At 41.1% G+C, this 21,907-nt stretch overlaps 1 protein-coding gene across 10 annotated transcripts in view; it reads left to right on the forward strand.

Annotated features, from left to right (window-relative positions):
- The window catches only part of PCDH1 (protocadherin 1), a 204,307-nt gene that overhangs the window by 150,332 nt on the left and 32,068 nt on the right, over nt 1–21,907 (forward strand). For 9 of the 10 annotated variants that reach the window (XM_073649745.1, XM_073649740.1, XM_073649747.1 and 6 more), the window contains one exon: nt 4,998–5,217. The exons of the other annotated variant lie outside the window; for it this stretch is intronic. In XM_073649745.1, the coding sequence (XP_073505846.1) occupies nt 4,998–5,217 (220 nt within the window). The remainder of the gene's footprint in view (nt 1–4,997; nt 5,218–21,907) is intronic. 10 annotated transcript variants of the gene reach the window in all.

Consider the following 21,907-nt stretch of genomic DNA (forward strand, 5'->3'; position numbering starts at 1 on the left):
TTCAGAGGAGATTCAAACAGGAGAACAACTTGCAAGTGGCCACTTTAAGTAGCTTTTCTCATGATTGCATACACCTGGCTATGAAGTTCAAAGCTCAATGAGGTTACAAAACCAAAAAAAATGCTTTAGTAAGTCAGTAAAAAGTAGGTAGGAGTATTTAAAACAAGAAAATGATAAGGGTGCCATACTTATGCACCTGTCAAATTTTGTTAGAATGCAGATTGCACATTTTCTGTTAGTACAATAAACCTCATTTCAAGGCAGAAACATTACTGTGTCCAACAGTTATTACATATATCAAACTGAAATAGCTGTTGCAAAAACACCAATTTTTATAAATCCATAAGCTTAAGATTAATAAGGGTGCCCAAACTTTTTCATATAACTGTACCATGCAGTACACTTGAGGACCTTATGAGCAGCGTATGCTCATGAATGACTATGCTGCATCCTACTGTCAACGGTATGCATCATAAACTTTTCCTGATGGCAACAAAATAAAAGGATCTCTAGCTTAAATTACTGCGAGGTAATGATTTTGGTTGTAAAAATGCTTCACTACTGTAATCCATCTCTACGAGAAAACGTGTATTGTGCAGAAGATCTATTGGACACCCCAATAACGAACTTGTGGCTTGATCATCTAACTGGGCAAAACCTTGTTTTCTGGGAGCCAGTTGGAAGGAAATGAACTTCCATTGAATCCATTAAGTCTTAGATCAATTTGCGTTTTAGTTATGGATTTAGTGCCGGCGTCATTGGTGGCTGAAGTAGATTTGATGAAGTTATCTGTGTGTTACACGTGTCTCAACCTCTATTGATTTGGTGACTGCCATGTAACCATTGACACTCAATGGATTAACACCAGGTTATCACTTGCTCATGACCCCATATCACTATGTATCATCTGTTCTTATGCAAGCAGCATGCTGAGACCTAGACATGCATATGTTTTTTGCTGAGGTGGTTTCCCTACATAAGAGGGCTTTCTATGATGGAGTCAGTCTTAACTTGAAGATAATGGGATCAATGCAGATTCTCCACCCCAGCTCCCAATTTTCACAGGTTTGTATTGATTGGACATCTGACATGGGTCAGAGGGACCTTTTTAGCCTTAAAAAGCTCCGGGTCTGTGTGTAACTGCAATCCCTGGATCTACTATAGCTACTCCCATGGATGGAGATAGTGGGTCATGACAAAGTAGCTGGGCACTTAAGCATCGTTAAGGTTGGCGGTTCCTGACTGTCTCTCTTTGGCACCAATCTGCTCATACCTCTATAGTGTATATAGGGGCACTATTTTGATGGTAGAATATATATGTTGCAGGGAAGATCTTAAGAAGGACCCTCAAGAGTAGATTAGATAACCCCTTAATGAAATGCCAGTTCTATCAAGCTCCTCTAGATTCCTCATTGCAAGGTGAGAGGCACAGGCTGACATTGTGTTGACAGCTGCCTGGCAGGTATCTGTATATTTTATGGACACCCAGCGGGTGTTGTGCACATGTCCTATTAATTGGAAAGGGACCTATACATGATACTTGCAATCCAGATACTCAGCCTGGCAAGCGTTCTTCAACGTATTGTCTGCAACGACTCTGGCCACCTGATCCGGCAGTGTAGGCCACTGGGCTCCTCTTGAATCAGAATTTGAAATGCACTAAATTTAAACTAATTAAAGGTCTGAAAATGGTTTGAACAGTCATTTTGTCCTGGAAGTTTGTTACACAAAATGAGTATTCAAGCCAAGCACAGATGCCCGGTGCACCTTCCCAGTTGATTTGTTTTTGATTCTACTCCTGGTGACCCCTGTAAAGAGCTGTCAATCGGAGAGGATGGCAGAGATATATGCAAAACAAGTAGGTGGGAAGGAGCACTGACCTACTTAGCCACACCAATTGTGCACCGAGAGCACATAATGACAGTTCAAACCAATCACATATGCTCGTTGGTCCCTTGATGTGGTTAAACAATTCAATGACAACATCTGCAAGGCGTTTGTATGTTCTCCCCATGTTTGCGTGGGTTTCCTCCGGGTTCTCCGGTTTCCTCCCACACTCCAAAGACACACTGATAGGGAATCTAGATTGTGAGCCCCGATGGGGACAGCGACAATAATGTATGTAAAGCGCTGCGGAATATGTTAGCGCTATATAGAAATACAGATTATTATTATTATTATTATAATGTGCTCCTTCCAGCTACGTGTTTTGCCTATATCCCTGCTCTCCTCTCTTAAATTAAGAGCTCTGGCTTTAAAAGACCACATAGATGGAGAAAACAAGTAGGCAAGAAGGTGCACTGAACTATTTGGCCACACCAAGGGTGCACCAAGGGCTTGTGCTTGGTTTGAAAAGTCATTTTATGCTGACATACCGTACTCCCTTTTTATTAAATTTTCCAAAAGCAGCATTTCCTCCAAAGTGACCATGCCTGCTTATTTTTATTATTTTTGGCGAGCGTACATAAACAGTAATGTTTATTAAATTTTTGCACTATGCAATGATTTTGAGGCAATTTTTGCTGCAATTTACACTCTCCTAAAACAGATGAAAATCGATTGAAAAATTCCTCCTTGACTTTACGTGGACAGAAGCAGCTAAAAGTAACATCTCCTTAGAGGCCAGGCTGATCATTTTCCAACCGATGGAACAGATTTTCATTGTTTGTCCGTCGATTTGCTGCACAAATGACCAGATTATTGATCAGAAAATTATCCGCGCTCGCAGAGCCATTTTTCCAAGGAACAGTTAACTCTTTAGGGTGCAGTGTTTTTTGAGAGCATTTTGCGCTCTTCTTCCACCCTCGTCTTGCTCTTTATTACAATCCGCCTGCTTGTGCCTGTAATACTTGACTGCGTTGGAACGTCTTCAATGACAAGACACCAGTATATATATTTTTTTTTTTTCTGCAAGCAGAGCACGTTGACCTTTTATTGGCTAACTGATGTTTATAATATCCAGGCTTGCAGAAACACTTATGCCTTGAAAGCTTTTATCTGTAAACATGAGGCAGCCATTTGAAGAAAGCGCCCGTGCCATTGTGGAAGCAGGCATCTGTGAATATCCATAAACATCTGTTACTTAATACAGGTATCATCTCCATCTGAGACAAATGGCCAGCGCCTGGATATCGCAGGCATTTCAATACGGAAGCTTCAGGGGACTAGGATTTGACTATAATCTCAAGTGTTATTGACATTCATGAGTTTTTTCCCCAACTGAGGTGGAGCTCAACATTAGCGGAGAGCCCAGTTGAGGTTGGCAAGGGAGACTTCAACGTGGAAATTTCTTAATCGCTTTAAAAAAAAATAAAAAATGCAGCAGCTGTGGAACTACATGGTTCAGAGAGGGCAAAGTCTCACCATATTTTTCTTGCTCCAACCTAATAGGAAATGATAAATCAAAATGACCATATGGCTCAAGTAGAAAATTGGACAAGGGACAAGAAAAACAAAAACGACACACATCAAAAAGAGTCACCGACACAACGGGGGAGGGTAGACATACCCTAATATTACAGCCCCCTTGGAGTGTGGTAGTGGCATAAATATAGCCTATAAATGAGAAAGGAACAGTCTCACCATTAGTTGGAGTATAACCTTACTCAAAGCAAACGAGATCCCCACTTAGCTGGTATTTCGTCCAGAGAGGCACAATCCACAGAGGAGATAATAGCAAATGGTGGGGGGAAAGAATACCCACACAATACCCAAAGAAAATATCTCATGTATAGAAAGTGGGCCGGGGATCTATTGCATATGTCCCCCAAAATATTCCCATTCCCTACGCGTTTCGTTGATTAACTCATCAGGGGATAGTGGGGGAGAGGGGACCACCGCATTGGCTCTCAGCTGGAAACAATTCCCAAAATAATAATAAGGAACTACATGTGCTGCATTAGGAATTTTTTCCTGCTGAGAGCCAATGCGGCGGTCCCCTCTCCCCCACTATCCCCTGATGATTTCCCCTGTCTCGGTGTATCATTTGTGATGCAGCTTTTACCTGTTGCTCTGCCTCCTTCTGGTGATGAGTTTCTCCCTGTCAGCTCTTAACAGTATCAATCTGCAACTCCTAGAATTACACTGGAGATGATGCACACAGAACTTGGATATAGAAGGACAGTATCAGGACTTTAATAATGCTTTAGCTAATTATTGAGTGACTTGCCTACATTATCACCAAGCTGTTGTGTAAAGCAGATGCCTAGAGTGACATAAATGGGGAAAATGTGGGCATAGCTGTGTGGGGAAGGGAAATGTTACAGATTCTAAAATTTGAAAGGTGAAAATGTAGGGTTTCTTCAGTTCACAGAAAGTCCAGAATATATCCAGCTGTCAAACTGCTTAATGGCCTGTTTCACTGGTCCAACTCCACATCAGATATGTACTAGATGATCTGTAATTGATCATTCATTCAGTGTGCATGGGCAGCTATTATTCTCCGCAGCGCAAGTCTTGTTTGCACACAGGGATGTGCTGCCAAGAACGATTCTCCTGTGCTGCATAAAAGACCACTTCACCCGACGAATGAGCATTTTGCTCAGTCATACTCTGTTTAGGCTACCCGATTATCCAGACTCCTAAGATTGCTCGTTCATTACAATCATGCAGTGTGAATGGAACGTAGGATGTGCCAAATTAAGAGGTCCACTGGATTAAAAGAAAAAAAAAAAAATAATCCTTGTTCTATTTTTTTATTTTCTATTCTGCATCCTTTGTGATTTCTATAGCAGTCAGGCTTTATCATTATTCCAATACTGTAATGATGTTTTTCTGGTTGCCAAGTACCATTAATATTGGTATGTACATAGAGGGATAGTCACTAAATGCCGGAAGTCCGTGCAGTGAAACCAATTTAGCCTTAGTTGTTGAAGTCCTCATATACGTAGTTTTAGTATATTGTGCATTTCTCATACTGTGGACCTCGTTTTCTCCTCCTCTTCTATGTCTCTTAATGAGCTCCGAGTTGAAAACAGATCTTCTTTTGTCTTCTCTAGTTACCTCATCGTCGAGTGACGTTTTCCACATCCAATCAGGCGCCTGACATCCAGGACCCTTCTCAGCACAGCTACTATGACAGCGGCCTAGAAGAGTCAGAGACCCCAAGCAGCAAGTCCTCTTCTGGCCCAAGAATAGGGCCTTTGGCTCTCCCAGAAGACCACTACGAGCGAACCACCCCTGATGGTAGCATCGGTGAGATGGAACATCCTGAGACTGGTAAGAGAAGGAATCGGATGAAGACCCAAGTCACATCATTTAGTGTTGCCCATCACCAAACATCATGCTTTTCGGCAGTGTTTGCTCTGTCTTTCCACGTGTATTATCTATGCTTTATCCTTAGGTCCAGTACATTGACTCTTTCCATTTTTTTTTTTCTTGAGGGAGGGTGGAAATCATAAAAATACATGCCCCCAAACATTTTCTTTTCATTTCGTATGACAAGAAAGATTCCATGTGACAATTAGCTGGTCAATTTGGTCCTTTTGGCATATACTTGGCAACACTAGTATATAAGTGGCTGCTGCCATCTTGCCTTTGATTCCGTCATGGGAATATCCTGTGATACAATATATGCCCATGCCCACACACACCAGGGTTCATTTGAAGGACCTCTGGACAGTCTCTTCAGATTACTTTGCTAGGTTATGGACTTGCATTTATGTACGGTATATCTAAGTACAATACTAGTAAAATTCCAAATAATTATCCTTTTATTGGAAAGTAAATTTAGAAAATACATCTTAAAGTGTGTGTGTGTATGTATATTTATGTATATATGTATGTATGTATATATGTATATGTATGTATATATATATATTATATATATTGTCTTATCCTGTCTGTCTGTCTGTCCAGGAAATCCCACGTCGCTCATTGGTCCGGCCGCTGTCTGTCCAGGAAATCCCGCGTCGCTCATTGGTCCGGCCCCTGCCAATCAGCGATGCGGGATTTCAGAAAAAAGATGGCGGCCGTTAGCTGATCATCTGCCGGACGGAGGTCAGCGGCGATGCAGCCGGGAGATGAGCGGCGCTAGCAGAAGAACTACCCCGACCGGCGGCGCCGCTGACCTCCATTCGCGCCAAATTTAAACCCTGCTGTGCTGATTGGTCGCGACTGCCATCTGCGACCAATCACCGATATTGCCGCCAAATTTAAACACCGTTTTGCTGATTGGTCGCAGCCGGCAACCGCGACCAACCAGTGATTTTGGCGCCAAATTTAAACAACGTTCTGCTGATTGCGCCCGGTCGGCCGCATACATATTCTAGAATACCCGATGCGTTAGAATCGGGCCACCATACACACACACACACACTCACACTCACTCACTCACTCACACACACACATAGACACACACATATATACACACATATATACACACACACACACTCACACACATAGACACACACATATATATATACATACATACATACATATATACATATATATACATACATATACACACACACGTATATACATACATATACATACACACACATATACATACACTTTAAGATGTATTTTCTAAATTTACTTTCCAATAAAAGGATAATTATTTGGGATTTTACCTAGTAATGTACTTAGATATACCGTACATAAATGCAAGTCCATAACCTAGCAAAGTAATCTGAAGAGACTTCCCTTCTACAATATCTATTTCATTATAAAATACACACATTGCATATCAGTATAATTGGAATGGCCTCTTCTACATATCTACATATGGTTAATAATGTGAATAAAAAAAAAGCGCAAAATTTTATTTTCTCCATCAAAACATTAATGAATTACAAATCTATATGAAACTAAAAATGATACCAAAAGAACAAATATTCCTGCAAAAACTCATGCAATTATGTGATGCAAAGTGAAAACTTATGACTTTCAGTACCAGAATGATGATCGGTCAAAATCCCCCCCCCCCCCAATAAATAAATAAATAAATAAATATCTTTAGCTATTAAAAGGAATCTTTCAGCAGGTTTTTGCTAGGTAATCTGAGAGCAGCATGATGCCCCTTACTGACCTGCATGCTGTCATTTTGATACAGCCCCAGTTTTCTCTGCTGTAGCAGTGCTCAGAGTGCTGAGCTCTATTTCTCCGCCCACACCACGGATTGGCAGCTTTTTGTGTACAATGTACATTAACAGTGGTGTGCTGTGGGCAGGGTTACACAGCAGTTGACTAGGAGTAGTCCTGTAGTGATAATCTCTTGCTGATAAAACACTGATTTTGTTGAAACTGCAAAACACAACCTAGTAAGTGACACATCACTGTAGTCAGGCTCTCAGCCCCTACCTCATGCTGCTCTCAGGTTACATAATAACCTACTGAAAGCTATCCTTTAAACCAAAAATGAACAGATTTTTAAGGTGTTTATTTTTAGTTTTGTATGTTATTAGCTTAGTCCATGTAGTATAGCTTAGGTTACCTGGTACTAATGTACCACTACTACATAACTACCGTATCTAATAATGAGAAGCTAAAATAAGGGTCTGGTCTTTAATTTGCCCACTGTTAAAGATTACTATGGGCAAAACCAGTACTGAATTTTGTAACTTTTGAGTTAACCCATAAGGCAACACTAGCGAACGTCCATGTGTTAATTACATTGGGAGGCTGGAGACGACTGTTAAAATCTGTGCTGCCAGTAGTCCAGTGATGAGCAGGAGACAAACTATAGAAATGCGGTTTATTGGTTGACGCGTTTCGAAGCGACACTCCTTCATCAGGACAAACCACTTTTTTCATATTCCTGAAAATCTAGTCCAAAAAGTTGATTCAAACTTGCCCCCCTTTTTTTTTTTTCCGTGTTTGGTTCGTGTCAGTTTATACCATCAGTGTATCGGTGATTTTCTCGTGTGCAAAACAAAAAAACAAAGTTTCTACCACTGCAATAATTAAAGGTTAGCACAAGAATAGCAATATGTGCAGTCAGTGATTTTTCACTGAGCATTAGGTTTGTATTAGTGATTTCCATGGCTCAGATCAAAAATGGACATGTCGGTTTCGGACCACAAAAAAACACGTGAACAGTACCATAGACTAGACTATAATGGATAAGTGGTCTATCCTTGAACACTTAACACATACTTAAAAAAATCTGGCCACTTTACTGAAGATACGGCTATCTGGAGAAAATATCTGCTGGCTTTCAGTTGTGGGGGCGTGCATGGGACATCTACAGTTGCCACTAACAGCACTGTGAGCTGCACCTGTAAGCACACCCCGGGACTTGGAATGACAGTTCGCTCTGCAGCACATCTGTGCAGAGTGCACTGTCAGGTCCTTGAACATTCTCATTGCCACCACTCGCAGTATAGTGAGCAGTGACTGTAGCCGATCCGTTTATTCCCCTATGATTGAAATCCGGTGGCTCCCTGGAGGAAACAAGTTCACTTTCTTCCGGTAGCTGCACATTTAGTGCCGTGGCCAGGCACACTTTTTACTTGCAGATTAAACTTATATCTGCAGATAGATACGGAAAAGAGACTAATTGATTATAGCGTCTGAGTGGCAATGTGCCATAGGAAAAATGCTAATTCTTTTGCTTTAGGGGGAAAAATCTGGAAATATCGGAAGTATAAAAGTCCTGCAAAATGACCCTTCTATATAGTCGTAGCTGCTCTGCCTAATGCCGCAGTAACCATACATGATCGACGTTAACCCCCCACTTCTATCGATGTAACAGTTTAACAAGTCTTATTTGACAGTCTCTGAACTGGAACATTTAGTCTCTAGCCCTGAAACATAAACTTGTGGTTTCGGAAAAATTAGATGCAAGGAAGGGGACAATTTGGAGACAGTGAAGTTTCAAGTTGATATATGGCAGGCCGTATGTGACCTGACCTTTTCTAGTGTTGCTGTACCTTCATGAAAAATGTATTCTGAGGAGTTGCACTGGCTCCTTTTCAGAGATACAGAATGAGTCTTTCATAAGCACAAACTTCAAACGACTTGTATAGAAAAGGCAGCAGATTGAGAAACCGGGATCCCAATTCTGAGTGCCCGCAAAAGTGGTTATTGACGTTTGTGTTTTCTTATATTCTTTCACTCTTTTCTTTTGATTACTTCTAAAACACCGTTTGAGTCTTGTTCTTTGAGTCCCCTAAGGTGTCCATATATCCTAGATAGCCGAACGTTCATTCGTCAGCTAGCAGCCATCTCTCCTGAAACTCGTATATACATAGAAGTTTCGACCTCTCGAACTGGAAAATAAAGAGACTGGCATATGAAATTTTACTGCCCGGTCCTTCTGTCAGGCGCAGAGTCTGGAGGCCCTCATACACATTAGATGGTCGGCCGGTTTCACCAAGATTGGCAAATTCTGACAATTTTAATCAAATGTGTATGGGGATTACTGAATCACAGATGCAAATGGCAAAACTACACAAGCTATACCATCTGTATATACTTAAAGTCGCTTTCTGCGAGTACAAAAAATAAATAATTCCATAAATTAAATTTTGCAAATCTCACTTGTTTTGTCACGGAAGGTAACCACTATGGTACATTAAAAATGGCTGCAGTCTTGTTACACTGACAGAAGCCTCTCCGAGAATGTTGATAGGAGATGTACCTGTGAGCATGTGCAGTAGAAAGCTCTGCCCCTTCCTTCATGTACAGGAAGATGTGCTCCTGGTGGATGATGTAATACTGAGGTGCTGAGGTAAGAAGAGGCTGCTCTCACTGCTGTACATCCTGTTTATCAGATCTACTACCAGAGATAACAGAATTACTGAAGTAAGAAGAGGCTGCTCACACTGCTGTCCATCCACCTTGTCTATCTGGTCTAATACTGGAGATATCAGAAGGGCTGAGGTAAGAAGAAGTTGCTCACACTGCTGTCCACCATATCAGGAGTAGAGATGCGTGAACCCGAACTGTAAAGTTCGGGGTTCGTACCGGGCACCTAGTGTCCGGTGATGAGCTCCAAACATGAACTTCTCCTGGAAATCCGTATTACGGTTCGGGGAGGGAATAGAGAGAGAAAGTGTTTCTAGCTCCAAAGTTTGGGTCCCCATTGATTTTTATGGGGTTCAAATTCGGGTACAGTTCTGGTACCCGAACTGAAGTTTGGACTAAAGTTAGGTCGAACCCGATCTTCCACGGATCTGCTCATCCCTAACCAGGAGTGCTGAGGTGAGGGGAGAGGAGAGGCTGCTCACACTGCTGTTCACCCTGACTTTCTGAATGTTGAGCAACTGCTGTGACCTGGAGATAGCTTGACAGTACATGATAAAAGGTTATCTCCAGGTCACATCAGTGATGCGTCCTACTGCACATTCTTTGATTCTCCAGTCCTATTAACAGGTTTCTGTCAATGTAACAAGACAACAATTTTAATGTTTTATAGTGGTTAGCTCCTTATACAAAACCTTCATGATTTACTAATTTTAAAGATATATTTGAACTTCTTTATACAATATGCAATCTGTACTGTGGTGTGTACACACACACTATATATATGTATATATATATATGTCTGTATGTGTATATATAATATATTATACTTTTGTATTCTAGCTTTGTGTGTATATGATGAAAAGGCGAGTGCTGGCATGTAATCTTATACCTCGTAATACCTTCTCCCTCGCATGGATTTCAGTCTTGCGGACTTAGGGGGCAATTCACTCATAACCTGGTTTTGCTTAATCGGACCTGTATTACATTTCAGGGATAAGCTCTCCACGTACAGTATTATACAAATGCATCTGTCCTTAATGAGGACCGTCCCTTTAAGCCGGATACTTTGGGACTTCCACACCCCAATTATAAATAGGAAGCATCAGGCATAACGCACAGGGGGTCCACCCGTAATCCTGGCTTTATACCTAAAGATTAGTCGGATTTAGCCTTGAATATAGTGATTGTTATCTATGGATTACTTACATTTACCACAAATCTGATCAGAAAGTAGTTATCTCTATCGCCATCTGCAAATACATTGCAAAATGTTCCAAGCAGGTTAGAAACCATGGCATGTTTAATATTAATATTTTAGTAATAAAATTAGTTTTTTTTGTTTTTTTCTGGACTAAATAATTAAGCTCCACTAAATTGCACTGCACTACTCTAGTAATGGGCTCGTAATACATTATATTGTGAAAGCTAATGTTCACTGATGCCACTTGCTTTTTAGAGGGCGACACTTAACAGGTGGTTTCCTCTCCTCAAGCAAAAAATACACCGCAGGTTAGGGGTAAGATTTGTTTGGGTTTTTGCAAACCCAAAAAATTACCAAAAAACAAAAGATGTGACCATGATCGGAGACATCGTCATGCATTTATTTGTAAGAATAAAAGTATAAAATGTGTTATTGATGATCATGGAACCTGTATGCAACGTTTTCATTATTGAGCTAATGCTATGACTTTACCATATATATATATATATATATATATATATATATATATATATATATATATATATATATATATATATATATATATATATATATATATATATATATATTTTTTTTTTTTTAAATATAGATGTGTCTCTGTGTAAACCTGCCGGAGGAAGGAGAAAGTGAAGTTTTAACACGGTCATGGGCTATTCTCTAATAGTCATTTGGGTGGCACTACAGTGGTAACTAGCCTTAGTTGTAATCGCGCCAATTCTTTCTTGGTTGTCATCCCACTTGTAGTATGAAGTGGGATGACGATGAAGAGTGGGTGTAATTACAGCCATGACTAGTCAAAGTTGACTATTATGAAAAGCTTATTTTCTCCCTCCTTGTAAAACTGTCTATTTTCAGACGCATTTCTTAAAAGGCCATTTTCAAGCCCCGTAACGTCATGGCATTAGCTCAAAGGGGTTATCCAGAACTATTACATTTTTTCACTATGGACAGAACAACTAACAGGCCGGTAATTTCTAACTATTTGCCTGCTGTGCCCAACGCCGATCTGTGACATCACAGACCGCTCCTGCAGGTGGTTCAGCGGCTTCCGTTGACATCCCGTCGACAGAGCAGCCTCTTCTCTTCCTCTCTGCTCTGTTGATGGTCCTGTCGGTGACACAGCTGCTCCACGTCAACAGAGCAACTCCATTTCTTCTGGGCTGCTCTGTTGACGGTGCGTGACTGCCGACGTCATGCTGATTGACAGCAGGCTGTCATGCACAGTGTAGGAAATACAAAGTGCAACATGAAGGGAGCCCAGTCACTAAGGAAAGATGGGGTGGAGACCTCCTAGGCTGATCTGATATCACCCTGTCTTCCCTACCGTTCCTATATTGATTTCTCACCAATCGCCTATCAGGAACCTAAAACCCTCTTATCACCCTAGAGCTAGGCCCTGTCTAGGGAAGGGGGGTATGAGTGCTAGTCAGTCCCCACGAACAACTAAAGACAGCAAGGGGAGACAGACACAGGGGAAGTAACTTAGCTTAAGCTGACTTTAGAGAGATTACACACAGCACCAAAGAGGAAGTAAGAAGACTGCAACAGCTCCAAGCCTTCACAAGGGATTCATGTGAATATAACCAGCACCTCCCTATAGCAAACGGGAAGTATTTAAACACCCAGGCCTGGGTTTCAATTAGCCGGAGGGAGATAGCTGCTGGGTCCTAGAGTGAGACAGATCTAAGAAGGTGTGTGTATTGCCAAACGAAGAGATCTCCTGCAACCAACTGCAGGGCGACTGTCATATCTGACACACCTGTGACACCAGCTCCCCGCTTCCTAACTGCAGGGAGCCGGCTGACAGCATAACGTCCGCAGTCCTGCCCTGTTGACAGGGCAGCCCAGAAGAAAAGGAGATTCTCGGTTGACGAGGAGTGGCTAAGTTGCCAGCAGGAGCTGTCGGTGACCACTCTGAGCCAGCACTAGATAGATCAGGCAGGTAGTTTCATCTGTTAGCAAATACAAATAGTGGACAGACTTGGCCTTGATTCTGAAAGAGACTAGCCATATTTTTCTAAATCTTTAGAATTCTTTCAAGGATGACTCTTGTGAGCTCAGGTAAATAGCGTTCAGTTACTTACAAATCAGGTTTTACTAGAAGTGGCGATAATTATATGAATTAAAGTAACTGATGTGTTAATTCTCACAAATTCCATGTTGTAAAATCCATAAACTGACTGAGGTTTATACCTCGTAATACAGGAATCCACAAATTACAACATTTTAATAGTCACTTTTTAGTAATGGGAAAGATATTTTCGGCAGGTGCAGACAACTTTTATTAGACATCTCTTAAAATAGCTTAGTGCATGTAATATGTAGTATCTCTTGTCCGCGTGTGGAATTTTCCTTATGTTACCAAATAAAAATTACTGGGACAATTAACATTCCACTTGCTTTGGCACTTGAGCTGAGAGGTTGATGTAATGATTCATACCAGTGTCCTAGATACCGCTTTTTACTGGTGGTTCAAAAACAGCAATCAGCCAAGTTAGTAGGAGTTGATAGGTGTTAAATAATTTTGAGAAAATAGTATGTCAAAGTACACTCAAATAATTGGAGTTTAATGGATCGTAGTAGCAGGTGTGGTCGAGTAGATTCCAACGGTTAGATGATATATTGGTGGCATCTATTGACCCATGATATTTTCACGACCTTTACAGTAGGTCTTTGTGGTCATGATGCAGACACAAGAGCTTAACTTATCCCATAATTGCCTAACCTAGCCACATATATATTTATATGTTGGTGAATGTGTAATTCACTATTCAAAGTTACAAATGTTTTGCCCACGAGGAACTTTGAAGCTATCTACATATACAGGAAAAGTAGACTTGAAATTAAGTGGCCAAGTGGTACAACCAAAATTTGACATTTTTGCTCTCTATCAGCTACCTATTGTATAAAGTAAGAGGCTCATAATTTAGCATTTTGGTTCTCCACTGGTGGTGCTTGCTTGCCAATGTTGGACCTTATAGACAAGTGAAATCTTATAAAATTCTTTCCCACACAAGGAAAGGGAAGAAGGCCAAACCAGGAGATAGCTCTTGCTTTCCAAGGGCACTGTAGGAAACAGGGTTTTGTCTAAAGTGTGTATTAATATAAATGTGACAACAGCAGTACTTGGTAAGTCCGCATGGCCGAACAAAACTATATTTTTTCTATATGTAAACAATGAAGGGGATGTCTCTCTCATAGCAGTGCCATTGCTCCTTTTATTGTGCGGTTTGTCAACTGTATATGGACCTATGAGACCCGCAGCCAGACTATAAATCAGCCATGAAACTAACAACCATTAGGAATTGACTAAAGAACCATGTAAAATAGGTGATCTCATGGTTACAGCATCCATCGTCAGGCCATCAAAGTATTTCTATGAATTTTTGGGTGCACTGCCACCCTAAATTATTCAGTTATCAAGTTATAAACCTAAAGTCTGCCATACACATTAGTTGTCTGTCAGAAAAATGATGGTTCCCGGCTGTCTCTACCATACACAGAAGCACTCGTTCGACCTTGTCCACCTGTGTTCTCTGTGAGGAGGCTTCCGTCAGACATCTGTGCCAGTGGCTTATCTCTGGGAGAACAAAGTGATAGCCAGTCCGAAATTGGACATGCCCGATTAACATCTTCCGCAACAATCGGTTGGCTGGCACCCCCCTAAGTGTTGCTGTGAGCTGAATCTCTCGATATTGACAGATGTGGTCGACATTAGTCTAATGTGTATCGGGACCTCAACTTGTCAATTCCATTCTTGTGTGTTTTTTTGTTTTTATACCCAAGATCAAATCTGTTTAAGCTTAAGTACAATTCTCCTTCCCCACCATACTTTATATATAGTACACATTAACTTCTTTTCCTTGCATTGTGAAAATCACAATTAAATCATTTTTTTCCAACTCCAGTGTAATTCATAACCCTTTGCAGATAAAAAGATATAACAATATTGTTTTCCACCATGAAAAATAATCCATTTCAGCCCTTGTCCTCATTCTCCTCTTTCCTCTCCGGATGTATCTGGGCCGCTGTGTCTATCTGCTCTGAGCTTATTCAATTAGAAGCTTCTAGCCCTTGGGGGTATAATTCCATTTTCGGCTTCTGGATCTCCAATATGTGAGGTTATCCCTTGTTAGTTCCCCAATGCGCGCGCCCTCCCTGACTATAAATGCATTACCTTGCCATCCCATCTAATCATTTCCCGTTAAATGCTGCTAATTGAATCACACCGGTATTAGCTGAAACCTTCCCCCCTGCTCGTGTTTTTGTTTCTCCGCCTAATGGAGCTATCTCCAGTGACTTAAGGTGCAAACCTCGAGTCTGCCTTTGTTATTAGGGCTTCTGGGCGCAGGAATTGCCATTATGTTCTCCAGCTTGTTCTTAGGGACTGATGATGAGCATCAGACTGCTGGGTGTGAAAGTGTGAGCCTGGAACAGATCACTGGGCTTATGGAATCAACATAAATCTGGTTAACACCCTAACCTCACCTCCTTTACACACGTCACCCTCTAAACCCCTCCACACCTCCTCTCCTGACTTGTTGCGGCTAATCCATCTGTTGCTGGCTGCAGAAACCTGCTTGTTAGCCAGAACATCAACCCAATTAGAGAAGGATTTAAGCACTGTCCAGACAGCGCAAGTGATGGTGACACACAAAAGATGCACAACGACTTCAAGGACGGAGAAGACAGAGCCGAGACCACAGTCCAGCTTTAAGACCATGAGTTTGTTCAACCTCTGAAGTCAGAAACATTTGTTCTTCACTCCATATTATCATTGTCCTCTCTGTATGGGATTAACTCCGAGTCCTAAGGAGGAAGAAGAAGAAAAACACTTGCCGAGACAATAACAAAGGCTTATTGTGTTGGTGGCTCATTGTGCGGCACACAATTGTATACATGCCAAGGTTAAGCTGAACCTTTGTAGAAAAGGCCTGTAATACAGACATCTCGCTTTTTTCAATTGCATTTGGTTGTTTTATTACCTAGAAAGTAAATACTACTGGGAAATATAACGGGATTTATAGACTCAAATATATTGGTGCCAAAATGACTACAGTTCACGTATGAAGTGCCATTTATCTCAACATCGGAAATTTCACCAGGGAATACGATTTCATTTTTCTGTAGTGGTGTCATGTTTTGGCTTGGTCAAAATATGAAATCAATTTAAAGGGGTTTTCCAGTTTGTATAAGAAAAAAATTATCAAAGATACCTTTGATCTCCTAATATCGGCACCGCCCTTGGTGTCTGAAGCTCCACTTACTTTGGGTTAAGCAAAGAAAAAAATTCTCATTGTTGGCATGTAACCAGTGCTGTGAGTGAAGTGGGCTGGTTGACTGGTTTCAGTGGTCGAGCCAGCCCACTTCTCTGATGCATAAACTTAGAAGTGGTAGGGCAAGCTGTTGAAATCGGGCGTTAGCCAGCCACCTTTACACAGAGCACTGGTGACACAGGAAATGCTCTACTTTTATTGAACCCAAGCTAAGTGTGTAGGTGCTGGGACAAAGTGTTTTTTTTTTCTTTTTCTTTCTGGACAATCCATTTTAAGAAAAACTCATGTGATCACATTTAACCCCCAACAGAATTGGTTTCTCAAGGTTGATAAGATTCCCATTTTGCATTAAAGCAAGGCAAAGGTTAAACACTGTACTGCACCTATTAAATGTATAGCCTGAAGACAGTGACAGTATCCTTATGACCTCTAGACCCTGGGATATATGGACAACGGGTTATTACAGACTTGTAATTAGTAAGTATCTTCTATTTTTTTTGAATTGTGATTACATACATTATGGTATTTGTTACCAGCTGCCATTTTTTTTTAAATCTCCCACCACCACCCTAGTTGGAATTTATCACCTTACTCTGGGAACATTATTTTGGCCCACCTATATAGGGGAAAGGGAATAACCTAAGGATGGGGTATGATGTCCTTCAGGTTCGTCAGCCGCAAGTCCCGTCATAGAACCCAACAATTCCCGATTTACCAGCCTGATTAAACAAGCCTGGTGATCATCCAGCGAACGAGCATAACCTTTATTGGTCGGGTGACTGGATTGTTTATACCGGCATAAAAATCTTAATCATCGACGGCACATCACACCAAGTAAACAGGGCTGCTTTAATGTGGTCGCCATGTTCCCATCAGAATTCTTTGGCCAATGTAAACAGGCCAATGAAAAGAATCAATCAATTTTATATATACTCGATCGACACTTGTTAGCAGGTTGTCTAAATGGACCCTTTTGTCTTTAGGCATGGCATGAAACCAAAGATAGCAAACTCTAGACAGTGCCTAATTTGATCACTAAATCTACAGACTTTTCCCCTTAGTCTGTGTGCACACAACGTCTTTTAGATGCTGACGTACCTGCATGGTTTTTTAAGAATAAGACGCTTCCTGAAAACTCTGGCAGTGTTTTTCCCGAAGCATGTTCTTTGACGCACTTTGCGTCTTTTTCACTACATTTACTTTGTATATTGGATAGTGGTGGCTTCCAAGCAATTCTTTCAAGCAGGAGCCACCTCTGAAGAATGGTCAGATGACTTTTTAGCTGCTTCATGGCTGTCAAAGCCTGAAGCGGTTCAGAGAAGTGAAAAAGCAATTTGCATATTTTCTTTTATTTTTTGGATTTTTTTTTGATGGGTTCCAGATGGACATACCCATAGGGCTTATAATGTAGGCTTGGCAGGGAAAAATCTATATAGTGGACAGTCAAAGGAAAACCTCATGGGAGAATGAATACTCTTCTAGTAGCCTTGGAGGTTATCCATTTTCCAAGGAGTCTCTTTGAGATTCTGGTAGAGTAGCCATGTGCTAATGTTTAATTATCATCTTGGTTATGATCACAGTGGTGGTACAGCTTTTAGACAATCCTGCGTACCATAGATGTAAAGATTCCACAGCTGATACTACATCGATAATTTAATTTTAATAGTATAGTATCTTGTAAAATTACAGAGACCAAAGCTTCTAAATCAAATGAAAAAATACAGAAAAATCGTTTCGCAAACGCATTTGTTCATTTTAAGAATATCCTGGCTTAATTTAATTTAAGTCCATCCTTTTCTAGCCGAGATAACAATATTGTGTACACGTTAAACCCGATTAAAGCACAGTAATTCTACGTTAAATGTAATGATTGCTTCTCCTTAATCAGAAATATCCTTTAAAACCATGTCTATTGGGGTTAGTTCAGGACGGCTTTGCAGTACGTGTAAAGCTTGACTTCTGCCATAGTGCTCTGTGGATCACACGGTAACTGCCAGTGATGTCTGCTTGCACCAACCAAGTTGGGTTTTTGCTCCTGCCGGCATCTCTTGACCCCCTCAGCCTCAATGTTGTGTCACAAGGGGAAGCAAAGATAGAAAACCAGAGGCTCTTTAACACACAAAGGATTCATTTGTTTAGTATTGATTAGTCCGGTGCTTCAAGCCGAGAGCTGTGTAGGTGTGCCTCCAGCAAGCGCTCTTGTTCTTATTCTATGGTTCTGCTACGCGAGGAGTTCGATCGAAGCTCTGTAGTTTCCAAGAGTTGTGAACTCTCATTACTTTGTTTGCCGGAGATTCCTCGCTGATCTGGCCTCGTGCCCACCTTTCTCTGTCAACTTTTGTTGTGTGCCTGCATGTGTAATTATGTACTCCAGGGCTTTGAGCCAAGTTTGCTCTCTCCCCTTTGTATTTCTGTATGGTACATCAATGTCACTACTGCAGAACTGTCCTGGAGTGGGATGGGATTGTTCGATCCCTTGTCTTTTTAGTGATCTTGGTGGCCTTCTCTGCTCCGATATAAAGAAAGGCTATGCTCTTCTGTTTTTCTACAGTGTTTTGCATTTCTGATATCTGGGCTACAATTGGTTTTTAGAGTAATAACTATTTAGTATAGGGAAAATATATATTTTTGTACCATGTTAGCCAGTAGATAGAAAAATATTTAGATTTGAGAGTCCTCAGTGGTTGATACCTTTTAATGGCTAACTGAAAAGATGGTAACAAGTTGCAAGCTTTCGAGACTACTCAGGCCTATTCATCAGGCATAGTATAACACAAAATCTGAAGAGTCACATATTAATACACAGCAAGATACAGAAATAATGCAGTAGATGACACGGGTGACGTAAAGCCGAGCTATTACTATGGGAGAGAGAGAAACAGTTCTGGCTGTAATTATTTTACCCCCCTCGCAGTTCTGAGGACCACATTCCTTAGTTGATGTAGAATGGCCTAAATCCATGCGACACATTTATTCCTGCTCTGAAGGTGTCAAAGGTCACCATGAGTTTATATTTTCAAACTTTTCTGTCTCTGAAATTTGAAATTACCTTTTAATACCAATAATTTCATGTCTGTGATCAGGGAAACATAAATGCTTCTACTATTAGTAAAAACAAATGTAGAAACATGAAATTTGTTCTTAGGCCTTATCTTGGCCTTAAACATTAAATAGCTGCTGACAGAGATCTCTCTCGAATCCCTCACACACAGCTAAGTTTTCCGTTCTTCTCGGAGAGCTGCTGAAAGATTCTCCTGGCAGCGGTTTATCCCTTGCTGACATAAGGATCAGCCATTGCAATCCCGGTGGTCAGATCCTTTACACCCCCTACTTGATCATTTAAGTAAGTAGGGAGGAATCAAGAAGCCCCCATTTAATTTAGATGGATGGATGATAGTTGAAATCTCCAGGTTCAACGAGCGTAGATCTATGTTACGCGACGAGTTCAGCCAAAGCTTTGTAGTTACCCAGAGTTGTGAAAGGATCTGAATGCTGAGGCCTTTTAAAGGGAACCGATCGCTCGATCAATGCTACCCGAACCATGTGCAGCATGAATCAGAGATTGGTATGCAGGTATTTTTTTTTTTCTGAAACTGTCCAGCATTTCATAAAAAACATAGCATGAAAAACCACTTGGACAATTAGAGACCTGTCGAGCCCTTTGTGGTCCAAAGCTGGCTTCTTTGCAGAGATGGCACCGGACTAGTGACATCTGCAGAGCACAGATGAAACCAAAGCTGGTATACCCCACTTCACTGTGCATGCGCCGTATTTTTTCTATAGCTGGAATGTAATTATGAATTTTGGCCTGTGAGAGGTGTGAAAGTTGGGATATTTGGACGAAATACCCTGGATTCTTAGCAGGTAGTTCGTGCTACTTTATGAATTTCTTTTTTTGCTGTATGCTGCTAAAGAATATTTTAGAGAATAACCTCTTTAGAAATATGACGACCAGTTCCTTAAACCTACAAATGGCTATTTTTAATATCACAAAAAAATCTCCAGTTCTATAACTGCCTCTTCCTTTCTGGCTAAGTCTTCTGATAATAAACTTGTTGTTCTTCTTTCCGCGCACGCCGCTCATGTGTGTGCTTATTCTCTTGCCTGTGTCTTGTTTTCATGGACTTAGCACCACAGGATTGGAAAGTCTTTACGGAAGAGAATTGGTGGATTAGTCTGTCCTTCTAAGTATGATTGGGTGGCAGTGGTGAGCGAGCGGGGAGGGGGGGAACCAAAAGAGTGAAGCCCTAAGAAGTAGTGGAGATCAGTGTGGCAGGTTCTGAAGAGGATCAAGCCATTGCGAACAGAAGAGGATTACGGGATTAGTGATATCCCAGCGGCATCGGGCACCAGTTGGCCACTCGTAAATCCAGTGTGTCTGCTGCATCTGATCAGTGTCAGGTCTGCTAGAGTCAAGCACAATACTTGCAGACTAGCTAAACAGGGTACACGAAAATGTAGAATACAAAGTCAAATGCAATTAAATTCAAGCAACTCACTTTGTAGGTTTAACTGCGATTCTTCGAATTGGAACATACGTGTGGCTTGAAGTCATTGCTGGTGTTGAGTAGTCTAGGGTGGTGATCTGTTCATTTGTGAAGTCTCTCCATCTGGGCAGATGTAACACATCACATGTGAAAATTCACAGCTATTACCTTGCATGTGTCGCTATAACCATCCGTTGGAAGTGATTCAAGAAGAAAAAGAAGACTCTTAATTGTCATCATCTCCGTAATTAACACATACTTTCTTTTAGAAAGTTTTACACGTGTGAGAAGAGTTTAGTTGGAAGTCTATAGACTGATTCTTATTGTGTCTACAAAAAAAAGTGGCGCACTAAACCTTCAATAACTGGGGCTATAAAGAGCTTCTAGGGAACCTGTCAGTTGTTGCATGCTGCCCGATCCACTTATAACTCAACACTGCGGGGTTTTAGATAAAAACATACTTTAAATCCAGAGAACCAAGTCACATGGAAGACTAGTCGGCATGTATGTATATGGGGTGTCCCGCTGGTCCGACTAGTCTCCCGTGCACTCGGCTTCTCAATTTGAGGAGATACCACAGATTCTGGTCACGTTCGGTTTCTTCTCCAGAGAACACAACACTTGAATGAAAACTATAAGCTAGTTAAATGTTGCTTTTTATGGAACGATTAAGATTTCGTGAACAAATTGAATTATTTTGTTTTAATTAGTTTACAGTTAAAAACAATCTGCAAGTTTTGCTATGTAATCTGAGAGCAGCTTGATGTGGAAGCTCAGACCCTGATTCCAGTGATGATACTTGCGGAGCCGTGTGTTCTAATAAAATCAGTGTTTTATCATCAGGAGATTATCACTAAAGGACTAGCTGCCTTGTGCTACCTAGTCAGCTGCTGTGTAACTCTGCCCCCACCACTAATTAGCAGCTGTCAATGCACATAAAGCTGCCAATCAGTGATGTGGGCGGAGTTATACCGGGCTCAGCATTCCAAGCTCTGCTAGATCTGCAGCAGAGAAAACTATGATTGCATCACAACTGCTACAACTAAGGGACACATAGCTGGAATCAGGGTCTCTACCTCTACATCATGCTGCTCTCGGATTGCGTAACAAAAACTTTCTGACAGATTCCCTTTAACTTAAAACTAGCATGGTTCTTCCCATTAAGTCCTTGTATATCATTTTACTCAAACCATGTTCATTAAAAAAAGAATAGTTATGTAATGGTTTTGCAGGTGAAA

The sequence above is a fragment of the Phyllobates terribilis genome, unplaced genomic scaffold, assembly GCF_046119375.1.
Source record: "Phyllobates terribilis strain yellow unplaced genomic scaffold, ASM4611937v1 Scaffold_10__3_contigs__length_209671492, whole genome shotgun sequence".
NCBI lineage: Eukaryota > Metazoa > Chordata > Amphibia > Anura > Dendrobatidae > Phyllobates > Phyllobates terribilis.